Raw genomic sequence first — 20,132 nt, forward strand, 5'->3', positions numbered from 1 at the left:
AAAACAGCACTACACCCTTTAAGCTCTAGATTGTAACTGTAAGGCATATCCTTGCTTTGAATATGTTGCAGATCCACATTATCCTAGTGGGAGCATCAGAGGCATTCCCTTTAAGTCATGTGGTCTACTCCCGTAGCTGGCCTATGTGTGAACATGGTGAAGCCACCTATATTCCCACTCTTCTTTGCTCCCCTTTGGAAATAGAGGATCTCATGGGAAGCACCTCTGAAACAGTTATGAGGTCCTCAGAATGCAAAAGCTGTAATACTGCCTTAACCAGGCCATGCAGTGGGTAGGGAGAGTACCCCGTACTTCCCCCACACACCCTGGCTAGCACTTATGCAGCCATGCAATCACTAAACTGGAAATAATTAGGTTCCAGTATTTTCTCCTGATGTCTACAGCAGCACCCCTAATTATTCCTTTCTTGTTCACACAATGACTGGGGCTCCTCGGTGCTATGGTAATACAAATAATAAATAGCAATAATTTAATACATGCCATGAAAGAACTCTGACCAGGCCTCTTGAAACTTCCTCCTGCAACCTGGGTCTGATTCAAAGTCCACTCTTGTCTAAGGAAGAACTTCAGTGGGCTCTGTATCAGGGCCTTTATAAGCAGGAGTCAGTTGCCGTGTATACTGTGCATTAATGTTGATTATTATCCGAAGTGGCAGATGCTTGCTTACTGGAATTATTCAAATGAGTAATCAAATGGAGGCACCATTATAAATATGCATAATGATCTGCATAATCAATAAGGAGTTATATACTGCAAGTTCAACAATGGTGCAGTGTTTTAAAGAATTGTTGAGCACTAAATTCTTCCGTTAGTTACAATGACTTCAATAAGCCAGCAGTGGGCAAAATTTTCATCTTATTTCTTTAGTATACTGAGTTATCCCAAATTTAATTTAATTTTTCTCTTATTTGATCAGCATAAAAATAAATGGATTTGACCAGGCATTAAGTCATGTTCGGGCCCACTGAAGTTGATGGCAAAACTCCCCTTGATGTCCATAGAGCTAAAATTTGGCCCAGTATTTCTGTGGCATTGGTATTGAAGCTGAGATGTTAAGGTCAGGGCACTAAAGTATCACTTGAACATAGGTAAATATTACCCACTGGAAATTAATAAACAAATAAAGCCAAATTGTATTTGAATTGACATCAATGTAAATCTAGAGTTACTCCAGTGACTTCAGATAAGGTATTCTGGGTGTGAAACCAGAATTTGCCTCAGGACCATGAATGAAGTGGAAAACCACTTAAGGATTTAATTCTGACACTCTTATTCCAGGAGTTGAGCAAGGTGCTTCTCAGTGTACATGTAATGCTGACAGACCCTGCTTGTCGGCGGGCGGGATCGAACCTGGGACCTCTGGAGCTTAGTGCATGAGCTAAAAGTCAACTGGCTGTTAGCAAAGGCTGTAGAGCAAACTCATTAATCTCTCTCTCCAAGTGGTCTCAGTGCCACTAGATGGGACAGAACAGCAAACCCAAGAGGTGTGTGGGTTACATACACATGACAGAATTAGGCCTAAGAGGCCGCAAAGGGATGCAACTTTGGAAAATACTCAGTGAGTGTAACTCCTGTTATCAATTTATTATCTCGAAATCTCCTATTTGCAGATGCATGCAAGCTTGTAGTTATACTATAAATGGAGTGGATAAATCATGTAATCTCTCTGCACCATGGTTTCTCGTATATAAAATGGAGATAATAGTACTTCCTTTTTGGTATTATCTAATTAGCCTTTGGCTTGAACAGTTTACAATCTGTCTCTTAGTATGCCCAATGCTTTAGTACAATGGGTCCCTGATCTTGGTCGCATGGTAATTCATCCAGTTGTTAAAAATAAACATGTCAATTTAATTTTGAAAGAAGTCATTTAAAGGGCTTTACAGTATTATCATAAATGAAGAGCTATTTTCCCACTGAAGACTGTCAGTTTCCTCAGTTCTAATTATAAGAATAGATTGAGGTGTCTGCTGTACAAAATGAATAAACAAAACCCTCTCTGGCTACACATCTGCTTTTGTAGAATTAAAACTACCAGTTCTGGTAAATAACGTCTGGGCCTGATCCCACAACCCTTATAGGTGTGAGAAGTCTTGTTGGCCTCCCTTCGGGTCTGATGGCACCAGTCATATGAATTAGGGCTAGTTAGGTTACATCTACGCTACAGCACTTGCAGCTGCTGTGCTTGTGATGGAGGCGCTCTAACTCTAAGTCTACACCAGCGCTTAGGTCGGTATAATTTACATCACTCAGGGGTGTGTGACTAATGTAAGTTATACTGAAGTAACCTGTCATGTAGGCAAGGATTTATATGCACATAAGGGTTTTAGCTTCTGATCCTCTGTTTCTACTTATGTGATGTGCTGTGGGAAAGTAACATTTAAAAGAAAATATGAAAAGGTAGAACAGAGTTGTATAGCTCTCTACTAATGCTTCTGACAGCGCTAAACTGGAGGGGATGGAAGCAAGAGGTTAATGGTGCTGAAAACACTTTGTAAGGTCAGCATATGCAGAACGGGGCATTGTAAAAAAAAAAAAAAAAAAAAACAACAACAACAAAGCCACACGCTGCAGCATTCCCTGACCTGTGGATGTTTTATTTTCTGCTTTGTTAACTCTCCAGGAAATAATAAAAGCATCAAAGTGATAAAAATGTACTCAAACAGAAGAGCAAGAATGGCTTAACTTCATGTCAACTAGGGGAAATTGCTGCTGCTCTAAACAGTAGGAGCTTCTCTGTCGCAAAGAAAATTAAATCATTGTCACTGATACTATTAAAAACTCAACATATGGGACCAGACCCTCAGCTGGTGTAAATCAGCAGAGCTCAATTAAAAATCAGTGGAGCTGAACTGATTTACCCCAGTGGAGGATCTGGTCAACAGTCTGGTGTGGCCCATGACTGTGGTGACCTGTGCCTTATGTAGGGGCTTGTGATACATGAAGTGTGTGTGTGTGTGTGTGTGGGGTGGGGGTGACTAGCTCTCTTTGATGGACACCCAGCCAGCCAATTAGCTGTTAGGTATATCTCCATATATTATTTATTTTATATCTCATAGAGCTGGAAGGGACCTTGAAAGGTCATCAAGTCCAGTTCCCTGTCTTCACTAGCAGGACCAGTTTTTTTGCCCCCGATCCCTAAATGGCCCTCTCAAGGATTGAACTCACAACCCTGGTTTTAGTGGGCTAATGCTCAAACCACTGAGCTATCCCCCCTCCCCCCGTGAGCTTAAATCCCTCTTGGTGTCAGTTCTCTGCTTGCTTTACCTGTAAAGGGTTAAGAAGACAACAGGTAAAAAAAAAAAAAAAAAAAAGGAGTGGACACCTGACCGAAAGAGCCAATGGGAAGGCTAGAACTTTTAAAATTGGGAAAGAAACTTCTCCTTTGTCTGTTGTTCTCTGGACTGCAGGGACGGAGCAGCAATGCTATAAGCAGAAATGCTGTGTAAGGCTTGAACCAGGTATGAAAATTCATCTTCCATACTTAGAAGAAATTATTTGGGTATGGAATGTTTAGTTAGACACAATCAGGTTTATTTTTTATTTTGGCTTGTGGATCTCCTCTGTGCTAACCCCAGATGCTTTTGTTTGCTAGTAACCTTTAGCTTAACCCCCAAGAAAGCTATTTTGGGTGCTTAATTTTTGTAATTGTTTCTTTTAAGATCTAGCAAGAAGCCTAAGTTCCAGATTTATTTTTTCCTTTTTGTTTTTAAGAAAATTTACCGTTTTTAAGAACAGGATTGAGTTTTTGGTGTCCTAAGAAGTTTGTGCATGTTGTTTGATTAGCTGGTAGCCACAGCTAATTTCCTTTGTTTCTTTCTCAGCTCTTCCCTGGAGGGGGGTGAAAGGGCTTGAGGTTACACCACAGGGAGAAATTCACAAGTACACCTTCCTGGGTTCAAAGGGTTTTTTGTCTTTTTTTGCATTTGGGTGGCGGCAGCGTTTACCAAGCCAAGGTCAGAAGCTGTAACCTTGGGAGTGTAATACAAGCCTGGAGTGGCCAGTATTAATTTTTAAAATCCTTGTGGGCCCCCACTTTCTGCACTCGAGATGCCAGAGTGGGGATTCGCCCTGACAGGGTTTTACTCCTCTCCCCCCAACCCCCCAACATTTTCAACTGGGAAAATTAAAAAAATGAACAGGGTGAGAGGTTCAAAAATTTGGGGGGGGGGAGTGGAAAGAGGGAGGCTGTTCTTTCTAAGCTTCCTGTGGTTGCCCGTACCAATTGGACTGGTAGCTGAAAGAGACTCTAATACAATTACCAGGTGGGAGCTTAGCTGTTTTGCTTTTGTGTTTCCTTTTCTCTCAATCTCTTTCCCCGGCCTGGAGTACTCTAGGTCCCCATCTGCCAGATGAGATTGCATTTCCAGTCTCTGCTTCTCCCTGTCTGGCCTCTGCCTCCTGTTACCAGATTTGCCCATTACTTTGGGGTATGCTCATTCATTAGGGTTACTCTTCTGGAGGGGGCGATTTCTGTAATTCTATCAATGTACTGCTTGTGTCACTTGTGTTCTCATACGGAGCTCTACTTCTGCAAGTCCCCTCCCAATGGAGCTATCCTGCAGGACCTAGGTTCCCCAGGGCTGGGTTCTTCCAGCCCCATAATCAAACGAACACACACACATTAACAGAGCGCGCTTGAGAGGACTGGGTTAATCAGCACTCCCAAGCTGACCCCTTATATGTCTTTGGACGCAGTAGGCTGGGTCGAGCAGCACTTCCAAGCTGTCACCCTCATAGGCCCTTGGATTCAGCAGGCTGGGCCGAACAGCACCTCCAAGCTGTCACCCTTATATGCCCTGGGCACCGCACCGGAATAGAGTATGCCTGATCAGGCTGGGTCGAACAGCACTTCCAAGTTGCCACCTCATATGTCCCAGGTTCAGCACATCTCTATCCCCACTTTCATGTTACAATTGTTCTGGCAGTAACCCACTTGATGAGCAAACCCCACAGGATTTTTGGGTGCTGCAGGGATCTTTAGCTTAGGTACGAGGAGTGTTGCTGCAGAGTGAATGAGGAAGCCAAAAAACACCCACGGGGGAAGGCGAAGGGGGGAGAGAAGCAACCAGCTTAACCATGAAATTTATTTATTGCCAGGTAATAACCATACAAGGGGAGCCAAACAAACAAAACCCCTATAATATTAAATATACATAATATTAAATATTATAATATTAAAACTAACTTAAATTTGATTATGAAAGTCAGGTTTAGAAAACTATAACTGATCCCACAAGTCAGGGTCAGAAGGCTATACTGAGAGAGAAAGAGCTGGGTTCTCACCACTCTATGAAGCTTGAATCGATCGGGGGTCCCAGGTGATGGTGGTAGCCGAAGGTCCGGAGTGCTGGAGACAGGCAGAGCCCCCAGCACAATCAGTCAGGAGAAGATGAAGTCCCAATGGAACTGATGCAGATTTTGGATCCAGGCATCAGAACACTTACTTGAGCATAGTTAGGGGTTTTTTTTAGGGAAAGAACAATGGTTCAAGGGAGAACACTAGATTTGTTTATGGTTAAACTGATGTCTCAAGGAAGCGTACCAAAGTTGTTTCGTTCAGGCTAGACAATAGGAACTGATCATTCCTGGCTATGGGCGGTGTTCCTTCCAGCGAGCTCACAGTGCAATTAGGCAGCGTCAGTATTTTGGATACCAATAAAGGATTTATTACTAGAATTGGTCTGATAACTACTGAGCTGGGTGTGTGCAGGTGTGGGTTCATTAACATCTGGAGCAGAGATCCCCCACCATGCAGTGCTTCCCTGCTTTTCTGGTCCCAGAGTTCAGTGTGGTTCTTGCCTTAGAATCTCTGTTCTCCATTCTGTATGCTAATGGGGATGTCTCCCTGTCCCATCTTTGATACAAATGAGGCTAGGGGAGTTTCCTTAATCCTGTCACCCTTGACCAGAGGGGTTTAGGTGTGTCTCTCCCAGCCTTTTCATTGCTTTTTGTAAGTCTTTCTTCTGATCGGCTTTGGTTCAAGCAGAGGCGGGGGGTGGGGGGTGGGGAAGGTTTTTCGTGAGTCAGACAGGGCTGGGTACTGCGCCCTAGTTCCCCAAGAACACAGAACTGATAGGTAACACTCCCCTTTACTCTTGGGGTTCCCTCTGTGTGTCCCCTTGTTGCTTCCTCTTCATCCCTGTCCTCCATCTTGCTGCACTCTTCTGCCATTGCTCCCCTTCCTTCTGTACCCCCTTGTTTCTCCCCTGCCAGTCCCCCTCTGTGCTCCCATCTTGCTCCCTTTCCTCTCTTTGACGCACAGTGGCTGGGGAAGGGGGAAATTCTCTCAAACTGCTCCTCTTCTCCCTCCCGCTCCCGTACTGCCAGTGGCTGGCCTCATTAGCTTGAATGCCGTACCTTGCACACAGTGGAATCCCCTCCCTTCAGGCTGTATTTCTGCAAACCTTATGCGAGAGGGGCTCTGAAGTTGCTGCCTTGTCCCATTCCTTCATGCTGCAGGGTAGAACTGCAGTTTTAGTGCAGCAAGTTTGGCTTCCTCCACGCTTCACGCAGAGCTGCTGCCCTGAGTGCCAGTAAGAGCTGGTGGGAGCTGTGGACTAGAACTGATTCTCTCCCTCAGAGCTCCATTTTACGAGTGAAAAGTTGAACCCCTGGTAAGCTGCAGGGCAGGATTCTCCCATTTGGGAAGAGCAAATTTTGGGAGCAAGGGACAAACATCTCAACCCCATGAGGGCAGAATCAGTGTAGAGCTCTGGTTATGTCAGGTTTAGCAGTGACTAGAAATTCAACTCTGGATTAGACAAGTAGAATCCAGAGATGCTTCAGAATGGGGATTGTAATCCACATACAACTGTTGCAAGAGACCCAGGGAGCTGCTGGTGGTGGTGATGGGGAAAGGGGATTAGCCATATTCTTAATGCTCACATGATACTCCGCTATCTAAATTCCATTCAAATCTCAGCCTGTGCGTCTCCAAAATGGGTCTGGGAATTTGCTCCGTCTCTCATGGAATCGTTCCTCCAATGTCCTTAGCTCCCATCCATTTAAATGGAATTATAGAAATAATATACATTTCTCTGTCTTAAATTCAGCTAGGAGGGTTTGGATGGCTCAGGGGAATTAATCATGGTTTAAATCAAGCTGGAACCCTTGATTTAAATTAGTGATTTAATCTTGTTTTGCATTTATACTTTTTCTAAAGAAAGAATGATTTTTCATTGGGTGGTAACAATTAAAACATGTTGCTTCGTAACCAAAAATAGCTTTTACACTAAATTTGGTACTTTTTGTTAACCAGGAGAATATACTATATCTATACACCCTTATTAAGCAATTATGTAGCTGAACATACACTTATTTAGATTTCTAAGTTGTACCTTTTATTTAAAGTTAGAAAATGGTGAATGTCATGTCTTATTTACTAGATGATGGTGATTATTATTTTTTTAACCTGTTGTCTCAAGCTGCACTTGGATGGAAATTGGAATTCAATTAAAAATGCACAAAACTAGCATTTTAAAATTGTTTTTTATTAAATAAGATTACCTTAAATGTGGTAGATGCATAAGGAAAAAAAAGTTTAAACGCAAAACATGTTTTGCTTTTAAACTAACTGATTTATTAAATAAAGGGAGTAGGTGAATTGAATTGATTGTTTCTGATCACCACGTCCTTCAAGATTTTAGAAGTAATAGCTCTCATCCTCTCACAAGTCATTTTTATCCCTAGATTGGAAGAGGGAAAATATGCTCTCCTGCTCTTTCAACTTCTAGTCAGCTTCTCAACTTTAAATGAACTAGTTATTGAACTTTAAAACTTTGGCAGCAAATATGTACTGTTTGAATATTATATTTTAATTTAATTTAAAACCGTTTTCTAGGTTATAATCGATTTAGGCCTTAATATAAATTGCCATAATTTCAAATTTAGTTTTAATAGGTTTATTTTTTTTTAAATTGTATTTAATTTAAATGATCTGATTTTTTTTTTTTTAATAATTAAATTGTATGTACCCTGATCCAGTTTAGCAGGTAATAACTGAAAATTGTTAGGGCTTGTCTACGCGGGGGATTTAGTTCATTCCAACTCAGGTTAGTGCTCATTTAAAATACCTGCATGTACACAATACAAATCCTCAGGCCTGGTCTACACTAGGAAATTAGGTTGGCATAACTACGTTGCTCATAGGTGTGAAAAATCTGCATCCTTGGACAACTGTCTGCAAACTGGACCACTAAAGAAACCCCAGACAATTCAGTTAAAAGACATGATCTGCATAATAATAAATTAGCACACTAACATAAGAGAGCTAGAATACCTTCTCTCTTGTGGCATTCAAAATTCATTGCCATCCTAAGTTGAAGTAAATTAAATTGACATACAAGAAGCGAACTTCTAAGTATCCTAGATCATGAGCTCATAGCGATTTCTACTGTCACACAGGTCAGAAGTCATAATCACATGGAAAGTATCAGGCCAGCCAATTTTGACTCTAAAGCGAAGGTTTATAACTAACAAAGGAAAGTCAAGGGTAATGTCTCAGACATTTTATATGGTATAATATTATCTGCCTTTTGTATCCAATTTAGCCTGAATAATATATTTATGGTGAAGGTGTATAGATATTAAAATGCCCTTTACTTGTGTTTACCTACAGGTACCCCTTCTTACTTGCTGAGACAAAATATTTCTGGAAGTGCTGTCTCTGGAAGCTGCTCTTTCCAGAAATGACATTTCAATGCCAGTTTATCAGCATAACCAGTGCACCTGCTGTGGCAGAGTAGGAAGTGCTTCTGGAACTGATGTAGGTCTTAAGGAGGAACTTTGCATCACTACAGGTGAGTAGCAAGGCAGGCTGCAGAATACCTATGGTGGAATCTTCATGAATGCAGATATCCAAATGTAGGCAAGAGATGTCTGCAAGGTCAGGAAAGGAAAATGAAAATAAGCTGTTTAAAACAGACTCTTGAAATGTTTTCAACCAAAGAGTGACAGGAATATAGAATGCTCTTCTAGGGAAGGATGTAGATTAAGATGTGTTGGCATCATGTAAGAAATAATAGCATGCCCCCTTGGTGCAAATAATATAATAAAGAATGGGGTACTAAGGGCCAAATTTTAGCTGGTTTAAATTGATGTAGCTCCTTTGATTTCAAAACTGATTAACTCCTGCTCAGGATCTGGCCCTAAATGTTTAGTAGTCTGAGTACGTTTTGCCTTTAGTCCCAAAATTTGTAAGTTCATTGTATTTTTCATAATGAATATTAATTTAAATGTGATAGTACTAGAGGAAAAGAGTAATAGTAAATGAAGAAAAAAATAAAGATGCATGCTGAACCAGAAATTATTCAAGTTTGCTAACTCTGATTTAACAAATCACCAGACTTATTTAAGTCTACTTTAGCGGAAATGTTAACAATGTATTTGTCATTTCATTTCTTTCTTGTTTTTCAATGTAGCATTTCCACAGTAAATGGAGATTGGAAAATAATTGCAGCAAGAACAAAACTGAATTAAATTGTCTAATAATATCTTATGTTCTTTTAGGTGCAATGTAATCTTATGGGTTAGTGCCTTGGAAGCCAGCAACAGAACTACTGTGTTCAAAATGGTTTATGGTGAATTTTTCCATAGACCTGGGAAAGATGAGGAACTTATCCACTTGAATGTGGGTGGCTTTAAGCAATCAGTTGATCAAAGTACTTTGCTCCGATTTCCCCAGACCAGACTTGGAAAACTGCTCAAATGCCATTCTGAAGAGGCTATCCTGGAACTGTGTGATGACTACAGTGTTGCAGATAAGGAATATTACTTTGATAGGAACCCTTCTTTGTTTAGATATGTTTTGAATTTTTACTATACAGGTAAACTGCATGTCATGGAGGAACTTTGTATCTTCTCCTTCTGCCAGGAAATAGAGTACTGGGGGATCAACGAGCTGTTCATTGATTCTTGCTGTAGCAATAGGTATCAAGAAAGAAAAGAAGAAGGTCAAGATAAGGACTGGGATCAGAAAAGCAATGACAGAAGTATAGACTCTTCCAATGAAGAATCATCCATATTTGATAAAGAGCTGGAGAAATTTGATAAACTGTGGCTTGGTGAAATACGAAAGAAAGTATGGATCAGAATGGAAAACCCTGGGTACTGCTTATCAGCCAAGTTAATTGCAATTTCCTCCCTGAGCGTAGTGCTAGCATCAATTGTAGCCATGTGCATCCACAGCATGCCAGAGTTCCAAAGGTGGGATGCCAATGACAGAGAGATTGAGGACCCTGTTTTGGAAGCCGTGGAGATAGCGTGCATCGTCTGGTTCACCGTTGAGTTAGTGATAAGGCTCGCCGCAGCTCCAAGTCTAAAGAAGTTCTGGAAAAACCCTCTGAATGTCATAGATCTTGTCTCTATTATTCCATTTTATGCTACCTTGGCTGTGGACACAAAGGAAGAAGAAAGCGAAGACATTGAGAATATGGGGAAAGTGGTTCAGATCCTACGGCTAATGAGGATATTTCGCATCCTGAAACTGGCAAGGCACTCTGTAGGACTGCGGTCTTTAGGTGCCACTTTGAGACATAGTTACCACGAAGTTGGACTTTTGCTTTTGTTTCTATCTGTCGGGATTTCTATATTCTCAGTTTTGGTCTACTCAGTGGAAAAAGACGACGATGAGTCAGAACTGCACAGCATCCCGGTCTGCTGGTGGTGGGCAACTATCAGCATGACCACTGTCGGCTATGGAGACACTTTCCCAGTCACCTTACTGGGAAAGTTCATTGGTAGCATTTGTATTCTCTGTGGAATATTAGTGGTGGCCCTTCCAATCACTATAATTTTCAACAAGTTTTCTAAATACTATCAAAAGCAAAAGGATATTGATGTAGACCAGTCCAACAATGATCACAAAGAGAAATGTAATGAGCTACCTTATTTTAACATTAGGGATATTTATGCAAAAAGGATGCACTCCTTCATTTCTAGCCTTTCTTCAGTAGGAATTATAGCCAGCGATCAAGATTCAACAGACGCCTCCAGCATCCAAGATATTGAGGATGTTTATAACATGACATCTGTAGAGAATGGTACTGGAAAATGAGTTGAATCATTTTCTCTTTCCTTTATTTCTGTTTTCAGATATTTGGTTAATGCAGATTTATAAACTCCAGTGAATTTAAGAGCACTTAATTCTCAGGGTACTTAACTCTCAGCCATATTTGGACATTCTTTGCTCTCATGTTGTGTCACAAGCTTTATTGTTTAGATGAGGCTTAAAAATATACCTCACATGGCAATTTAGTTTTTACATGACTAGTGCTATGCATTTTGGGAGGGTGGGGTGGAAAAAGCTGAAAAATGACATAAATTAAATTGAAGTCTAATGTTTGTTCCTGCAGCAGTCTGATGATTTATACAGAATTTGTTTTTGTAATTTACTGCTGTTTAGGTAACTGCAGATTGCTAATGTGTAGGAAATATAGCACAATTAAGTGAAGTTTCTACATGCAAATATACTTGCAAAAAAAAAAAAAGCCATTAAAATATACATAAAACTACGTTCACTAAGTAGACATGGAGTTTAGGAACCTAATACACTTCCTGATTCAGGATGGGGAATTCACTGGTACATTGTGGTGTTACTCCAGGGAAGTATAATATTTGGAATTTCCTTCCAAAGTCAGAACACATTTCAGATTTAAAAAAGAAATTGTACACACGGAGCATGTTTCTCTGTATGGTTCTGTTCCTTGTGTAGTCAGTTACACCTGTATAAAGTGAGTGGGAAAAAAAAGGGATAAAACACTATGAGGGAGATCCTGTGCGCACCTCTAAAAGGCCCAGCACAGAATTTATAGCCCAGGGGTGGAGGGGTAGGGTGCCTGTGATGGGGTCTTCAGACCCCACATTAAGGCTGAGACAGGACATGGGCTGAAGCAGTACTGGGCCTGGAAGGTCCCGCTCCTTGGCCATGGCTGAGCATGGTTCTTTCCCTGAGGAGCAGCGTAAAGGAAGCTCCAGGCAAGGGTGTGGGAGGAGAAAAGAGAAGTATTTTGTAGAGGAGCACTGCTCTGCAGCAGCAGGAGTAGAAACTGCTACTGAGGGTGTCTGGCTGTGATTTCCCCCTGTCCCGATGCTACCCAAAAGGCTGGTGGAACCAGGGGCAAGGGCACCAGAGGGTTACAGGCATTGGCCCTAGACTGGGGGTTTGAGGCAATGACTTCAACGCAATTGCAGCCACACCCCAAACTGAGACATAGGATGTATTGGGAAGTGGCCTGGGGGATTGTGAGCAGTGGGTGGGCTGAACCAGGCCATCCCACACCACTACAATTTCAGGACCCTGGGCCGGGACCCCTGACTTCCATCCCCAAGCCAGTCCAGCAGGGCCTCAGGCAGAGTGCCAGGGACACACTGAACTGAAAGAGAGACTGAGGTGGGAGGCCTAGACCTGCTGACCAACCCCACCACCCTGCTACAGTGTCGTTAAGCCACCTTTGTGCTGTTCTGGTCCTGGGCTGGTCGGGGGGCAGGAGAGGCCCTTGGCATAACTTTTCGTATGTCTATACTGCAATCACAAGGTGTGACTGGCTCTCGAGTAGATGTACCTGAGCTAACTAGCTTGGGTCTCAGAGCAATGAAGCTGAGACAGGGTGTGCTTCAGCATGGGTGGTACAAACCTGCCTGGAGCACTGGTAGTCAGGCAGGCAGCTAGCCTGTGCTGAGGCACACGCGATTGCGGCTTTATTGCTTTGACACATGAGCTGGCTAGATTAAAGCTAGCTCAGGTATGTCAGCTTGAACTGCAGTCACACATCATGATTGCAGTGTAGCTGTACCCTTAGATGGCTCTGGTAGTCTGAGTTATGGCAGCCTCCCTGAACTGGCCTATGGGCTACAGCATGGACCAGAATCTCTGCCACACTGCATGCTGCAGCCGCCAGCACACCCCTGGCATGTTCCTAACACCAGGATTTGTGAAGGGGGTCCTCGAAAGTCAGCCTTAATGCAGTCTCCCATGGTGATGGCACTGGGGTAATCCTTCCCCAGCTGAATACAGGATGTTTAGGGCTACTATATACCACGTCAGACCTTCAGCCTATGAGTGAAATCCTGGCCCTGTTGAATCCACTGGGAGTTTTGCAATTGGCTTCAGTGGAGCCAGGATTTCACCGTATGATTATGATTTGGGAGTATTATACACCCATTGTCCTTAAATGACTACACAAGGTGCAGGCCCATGGAGAATCAGACTCCTTGGCTTTTTCTGTTCTGTTTTTCCCCCTCCCCCTTAAAGGAATACTTTGTTTATTATTAATTGTGGACCAAATTCTGAAGCCTTTAGTCTCTACTCAGGCAGAACGCTTACTGAAGTCAATGGGAGTTTTGCCTACGGATGAAATAAAAACTGAAGGCTAGATCTTATTTAGTGCCTGCAGAGTGCCCTAGAATGCTGTGTAACTGCTGGTGTTCATACATGTGTCAGGATTTCTGGAGCTGCATAGCCCAACCCCAGGGAGGCTGAGCAAGGCAGGCCAGCAGAGGAGCAGAGATGGGCTGATAGATTTGATGACACACAGATCCACTGACTCTGCTTCCACCCCACATCATAGGCTGCAAGACAGCGGAGTGGATCATCTGGCACACTGCAGGTGGAGAGGAGGATTCCTTCTCCTTAGCTCCTTCAGAGCCCCCTCACACTAAGGGTACGTCTACACTTACATCCGGGTCCGGATGTAAGCAATCGATGTTCTGAGTTCGATTTATCGCGTCTGGTTAAGACGCGATAAATCGATCCCGGATCGATCCCGGAAGTGCCCCGGATCGATCCCGGAAGTGCTCGCCGTCGACGCTGGTACTCCAGCTCGGCGAGCGGAGTACGCAGCATCGACGGGGGAGCCTTCCTGCCGCGTCTGGACCGCGGTAAGTTCGGACTAAGGTACTTCGAATTCAGCTACATTATTAACGTAGCTGAATTTGCGTACCTTAGTCCGAAGTGGGGGGGTTAGTGTAGACCAGGCCTAAGCCTAGACTAGCTTTGCAGGACTTGTGGAGAGTATTTTAAGCTGTGTAGGGACTTCAGAATTTGGCCCATTCTTTATATAATGCCATAAATGTGCATGATGCTTCACTGACAATTAAGGCAAGAAGATCAGTTCTTCTCTCGGTTATCCCACCAAGAGCAGAACTTAGCCTTAAATATGCCTCATTCTTACTGGACGATTAGTGTTACAAAAATGCCATAATATACATTACTATTTTCATAGGCAGGGATATTTAACACAAACCACACAGAATAACCCAACAGCAAAGAAATTACTGATGCCCGAAGAAACTCTCTCTGTAGCCTTCACATATAAGTAGATTGCATTTCAGCACAAGGAACTAGATCTAAAGCAATGCAAATACTGCTCACTAAAGTGCTATTACAGCCTTGGTCTGTCCCATGAAACCTCCTTAAGGCTGCCACAGCGCACTTTAGTCAACTGTTTTACTTCCTTTGAACTTTTTTTTTTTTTTTTTTTTAAAACACATGGATGGATTTTAAACTCAGCAGCTCATTTCCACAGCCATTCTCCGGAAAATGGAAATACATATTCATTCACATTCCATCTACTGTCCATCACTGAGACTCCTGGAGTGAAATTCTGGCTCCACTGAAGTCAAAAGTCCCATTGACTTAAATGGAGCCAGGATTTCACCCTTGGTATTTTCTGAAAGAAATATGTCTGATTTTTATTTGGATTTTGTATTCTGTGTCAAGGAGAAAGAATCAGCAAGGCTCCTACTCTGACTACTTCCTGCCTGCTGCCCTGATTAATTATTCATAGGCAGGGAGGGTGGGTAGATTGCCAGTTGTAGCTACAGTTTCACCTCTACCCCTTCTAAAGAGGTGTGGATTTGGTGATGCTCTTGTACTGGATTCAGCTTGTGCTTCTTTGATCTTTCTCTTGTCACAGTGGCACCTCACTGACGTGCTTCAGTAAACTACAAGGTGCCAAATTCTGTCCTGAGGTGCTGCATGTTGGTGTAAGTCCAGAGCAACTCTACTAGAGTCTGTGGAGATACTCTGGATTACTCAGGTGTAACCAAGAGCACAATTTGGCCCCAAATCCATACTGAAAACAGCTTTCCAGGTTCCCTGGTGTCCTATAAGGCAGAGCAGTGAGACTAGCCTTATTGCCTGCACTGAAGCCCTGAAACCATGCCTGGCATTTACTGAGTCCCAGAGCAGGACCAGGGTAATGTGTGATTCTCCCACTCTTACTGCATCTGATGCTCACTTGTGCACCCCTCCCTCTAAACACCACTAATCGAAGGAGTGCTGATTAGTGTACCAAGAGGTTTTTTTCTTGTGTTGTTTTGTGTCTTTCTCGCATTTGGTCTTGACTTACAGACATACATTATCACTTATAGAAAGTACATCATGTTTACTCCTTGCTTTGCTTTTCTATTTCCTGGCTTCACACATTTTTCCCTTTGAAGATGTTGCTTAAGGTATATTCATCCAGCTGTTATCTACTGTGGTATCTGAAATATAAGAGCTTTGTTAGGATGTGCATTCCAGCGTAGGTTGCCTTCCATTATACAAAACAGTTTCTCAGCATGTTGTTAGTTTCTGTGTCTTGCTTGCAGGAGCTTTTTCTTTTGATACTCAGTATTGAACATTGTTACACAATAACATCCAGCTTTGTGGAATTATGCCCGAGTGTAATAGACAGATATACTAATGCAGTGGTCTGTGTTTCCCAGTTTGAATGAATACCAGTGGGAGATCTGCATCAGGGTTTCCTCCCCTAGCCAAATACCTGTGGTGTTTCGTCTCATGCCATGCTGCTGCATTGTTGTTGCCATTTTTTATGTCGGGAGAACGGGGAGGCAAAGAAGAAAGTGGGAGAGATCAAGAGAAGGGTGAGGAAAGCAGGAAAAGGGGGGAAGCGTAGGGAAAAAATAGAAAAGGAAGATGGGAAAGAGGGCAATGGAATGAGAAGAAAGCAAAAGAGGAAACATGAAGGGGAGGGAGTTTTCTCTTTCCTCTCTCTTGCTTTCTCCCTCACTGCTTTTCTTTTATTACCTCCTCTCACCACTCTTAACATCTATATTTTGTTTCTTTGGACAGTCACAAAAGAAGTAGTGTAGTCCCTATCCCAGAAAGAGCTTCTGCCTGAAATTGGACTTGCTGCTAACTAGTTGACTGAAAGGTGCAACTATACCTTAATGGAGATACTATCAATGTGTAATCTTGCCATTGCGTTGAGGTGTGTTTAGTGCTTTTAAAGTAATATCCCTATTTGCTTATTGTAAGAAGGGCCAAAATGCAGCAATAAGCAAGAGAGGCAGTCTGAAAGTAAACATTATGGGCCTAATAAATGGCACATCCAAGTCATCTTAAACTTGTAAATACAATACTACTCACCGGTTAGCTGGAAATTAGAAGCATACATTATCTCTTCACAGAAAGCAAGCTCTACATTGATTTCCATATGAACTGACTCCTGTCTGGGAATGCAAAAAGTATTAGAGAGATTTGTCTGGTAAGAGCAGTTTAACTGCCTGCACCGTTTTTAGAATGCTTGACATGATGCTGTTCACTAATGCATATATTCATCCCCTAACAGCTCGAGCAAGTGACAGAAAACTGTTAAGAGCTGGAGAGATTCTCTAATGTCCTTGATTAACTGACAGCATTTGTGAGCCCATTAGTGTCTCTTCACACAAAAAGCAGATGTCTTGAAAACAAAACCAAAATAACCACATCCTGGATATGCAATTGGTGTGTGATACCAGTAACTGTCTCCCATGAATATAGTTATCTAGCATTTTAGCTTTGGCCATGGCTGCTAATGCATATGTTTCCTAAATGTTTAGACTCCAGTTAATCAATCTACAGCAGGCGTCATTTAAAAACTCCACATTTTTTTGCTCCACAATAATTGTAGAGTTATAGAGTATCTTCTAAGTACAGAAAGATGTCATGGCTAGCGGAGGTACATAGGACAGGGAATGTTGAGTTTTGAATTTTCATTTAGTTAGGGCATGATTTGAACTACAGGCCCACTCAAGGCCAAGAGGGAGTAAGATTTGACCCATATTCCTCTGAGGGCTAGTCTATACTGGCAACGCTAAAGCGCTGCCACGGCAGCACTTTAACATGGCCTGTGTAGTCGCGGCATAGCGCTGGGAGAGAGCTCTCCCGGCCCTCTAAATAAACCACCTCCACGAGGGGCGTAGATACCAGTGCACTGTGTACACTGGTGCTTTACAGCGCTGAAACTTGCTGCACTCGGGGGTGTTTTTTCATACCCCTGAGCGAGAAAGTTGCAGCACTGTAAATTGCCAGTGTAGACAAGCCCTGAATGGGCTACTGGGACTTGGGTAAGTGCCTGCTTCCTGCCTCCCTGGGGCATCATCCTCCCACTTGCTATCCAGCACAACTGAGCTAGTGCAGAGTGCGGTAGTAATTTACTCTGATAAAGATTAATAGTAAATTATTACTGAGCTGGAGCAAGGGAAGAGCAGAGAGGGATGTTCCTGGAGTGGTGTGACTACCAGCACCCATACATTACTATGGCCTGAGTCCTTGAGATACCATCCAGTCCTTATTATTGATTACATTTATAAAAATCTCTGTTGGGGCTATCCAGTGTTCTTGGCATAAATTCAGATACACATTATGAAAGGACTTTCCATACATACATGAATTTCTACCAAACCCATCAGCCCCATCACTCCCCAGAAACCCAGGGAAAAAAGGCTTTGCAGTCCGCATAGAAGGTTAATAAACCTGGATGTTGATGGTCCAAGAGGAGAGTGCATTCCAAAGTAAAGGAACCCTCACGGAGAACATCTTGCCTATACTAAAGGGGATACTGTTGATCTCAGCTGCTGCAGCATGGTACAGGTGATCCCCCAGAAAACCAAAGCCCAATCTATTTACTGATTTAGGAATTAAAGCCACACCTTGAGTTCCACCTGGTAGCCTATTGGAACCATTCCGCTCTGACTCCTTCCTCCAAAGGATTTCCTGGTATAGCCCCATGCCATGTAGAGTGCATCACTACAGTCTAATCTTTAATGGCACCCACTTTAAAATCTAGGAACACTGGCTTTTTATTGGGGTTGTTGAAATTAACATGTGGTCTCTGCATTAGAAGTGTGTTGTAGTACCTGAAGAAAGCAGGCTGTGTACGTGATAACTGGCTGGCTGGGGAGGAATTGCTTATGTTAGTCCAATGTTAGCAGTAGTTATGCAAAGCAAAATTTAGGCCTAATACCACAATAACCTAACAGTGAAACTCATTGGAGTTTGGAATAACCTCTCAACTCAAGCCCAGGCTCCTGATGCATTTAAACCTACATACCGTAAATTACTGGAGGGAACAATCTTGTACTGGCAAGGAGTTAGACAAGGTACCCTGACAGTTATTTTCCATTTTAAATTTCCATGATTTCTTTGCTTCATTAAAGCCCATGTGAAGTATTCCTAGTGTGTGGTGTGTGCTGTATGATTAATGCAGGAATAATACGTTGGGGCCAGATCCTGTGGGCCTGGATTTCCCTGAGGGCAGGGTAGGAAGGTTGATCCACCACAGCAGTGCAATCACTTTTTGGCTGCTACTGCAGCCTAAAGGCCACAGAAGCAACCAACTCCAGTAGGGATGAGTGACGAGTGGCTCCGCAGGGTTGCAACTCCATGAGCCTCTCTCTTGCATGCTACAGCACAGTGAACCATGGAAGAACTATTCTCAGTGGTGCATAGGGGACAAAAATACTGAACCCTGTGTGAGGACCACAAATCCTGCCCTTGGGAAGTAGAGCTGCACTAGTTCTGTTGTGGCCAGGCCTTTCCACCGTCCGCATAGGATGGGGATGGGTGGAGAAAGGATCATGACATTAGCCAAAAGCCTTTTTGAGCTAGAATGGCATCAAGAAATACTACATGAACAAGCAGAACAGAGGAAGTTGTTGTTCATATTTCAGATGCATAAGTGCAGCCATTTGCCACATGTAATTGTGTGTCTGAATCAAAATGCTTTTACTGAACCATAATTAGTGATTAGTAAATAACATTAGCCCAAACCCATTCAGTAGTATAAAGCATTTATCTCTCTCCCTCCCTCCTGACACTAGGTCTTGCTTTCCAAGTGAGCCTGTTGGAAAGTGATGATGATGTATTGTTTCACATTGTCTGAAGTTTTACGATCCCTCGAACGCTAAAAGCCAAGTTCAGGTGGCTTTCCTATCTTTGTTTAGGGGAAAAAAACAAAACCAAACAATACATGATCTTTCTAGCTGCCTACCCCAGTTTCTAGGAGCATAGGAACTGCCCCTGTGAAACAGTTCAGTGGTCCAACTAGTGCAATATCCTGTTTCTGACCGTGTCTAATGCCCATTTGTTCCATAGGATGGTGGCCCTCCTGATGCACTATTGTACTATAGGGAAAATTTCTTCATAACATCTTTTGACAACGAGATAGTGCCCTGAAGCATGGAAACATATACTTTTAGGATTTTATCCCAGCTAGTGCAACTACAGGAGCTCCATGTTTCCTCACATAAGTATCCGCCTTTTTTTTTTTTTTGGTTTTGTAAAAAGCGACGGAGTCCTGTGGCACCTTATAGACTAACAGACGTATTGGAGCATAAGCTTTCGTGGGTGAATACCCACTTCGTTAGATGCATGCAGCAGTTTTGTTTTCCAAAAGATGAGGTGCTAATTCTGCATGTCTGGACTATGGAACTTCAGCAAAACCAGGTGGTAGGTAGATAAGTCACACTTTTCAAAGCCAATGATAAACATTACATAATTATTAACAAAAATACTGGCACTCAGTATAAAAGAGAAGAAGCTGTTGGCAGCATGTTTTCCATGAAGGCCCCCAGCTTTGGAATTTGCTCCTCTCCTTGGCCCACCACACTCGCGATTTGTTAGCCTTCTAGATGCATGGCACCTCATCCTTTCCCCCCAGCTCCTTCACTGGGAATAGAGAAGGAGGTGGGGTGATGGTCTTGTTTGGGAACTGGGACTGAGGGTGTAAATAGGGGTCAGAGGTCTGATGAGATGTGCAGGGTATGTTGAAGATATCATAGAATATAGGGTTGGAAGGGACCTCAGGAGGTCATCTAGTCCAACCCCCTGCTCAAAGCAGGACCAA

General features: G+C 42.8%; 1 protein-coding gene across 1 annotated transcript; it reads left to right on the forward strand.

Moving 5' to 3' along the window:
• The first annotated feature begins 3,440 nt into the window (after positions 1-3,440).
• On the forward strand, positions 3,441-11,291 carry KCNS3 (potassium voltage-gated channel modifier subfamily S member 3). The gene is made up of 3 exons (XM_024198624.2): positions 3,441-3,482; positions 8,642-8,822; positions 9,532-11,291. Exon 3 carries the CDS (start codon positions 9,593-9,595, stop codon positions 11,075-11,077), a length of 1,485 nt encoding a protein of 494 aa, XP_024054392.1. The 5' UTR covers positions 3,441-3,482; positions 8,642-8,822; positions 9,532-9,592; the 3' UTR covers positions 11,078-11,291.
• Positions 11,292-20,132: the final 8,841 nt, after the last annotated feature.

This window comes from Terrapene carolina, unplaced genomic scaffold, assembly GCF_002925995.2.
Source record: "Terrapene carolina triunguis isolate 2854851 unplaced genomic scaffold, T_m_triunguis-2.0 Scaffold42, whole genome shotgun sequence".
NCBI lineage: Eukaryota > Metazoa > Chordata > Testudines > Emydidae > Terrapene > Terrapene triunguis.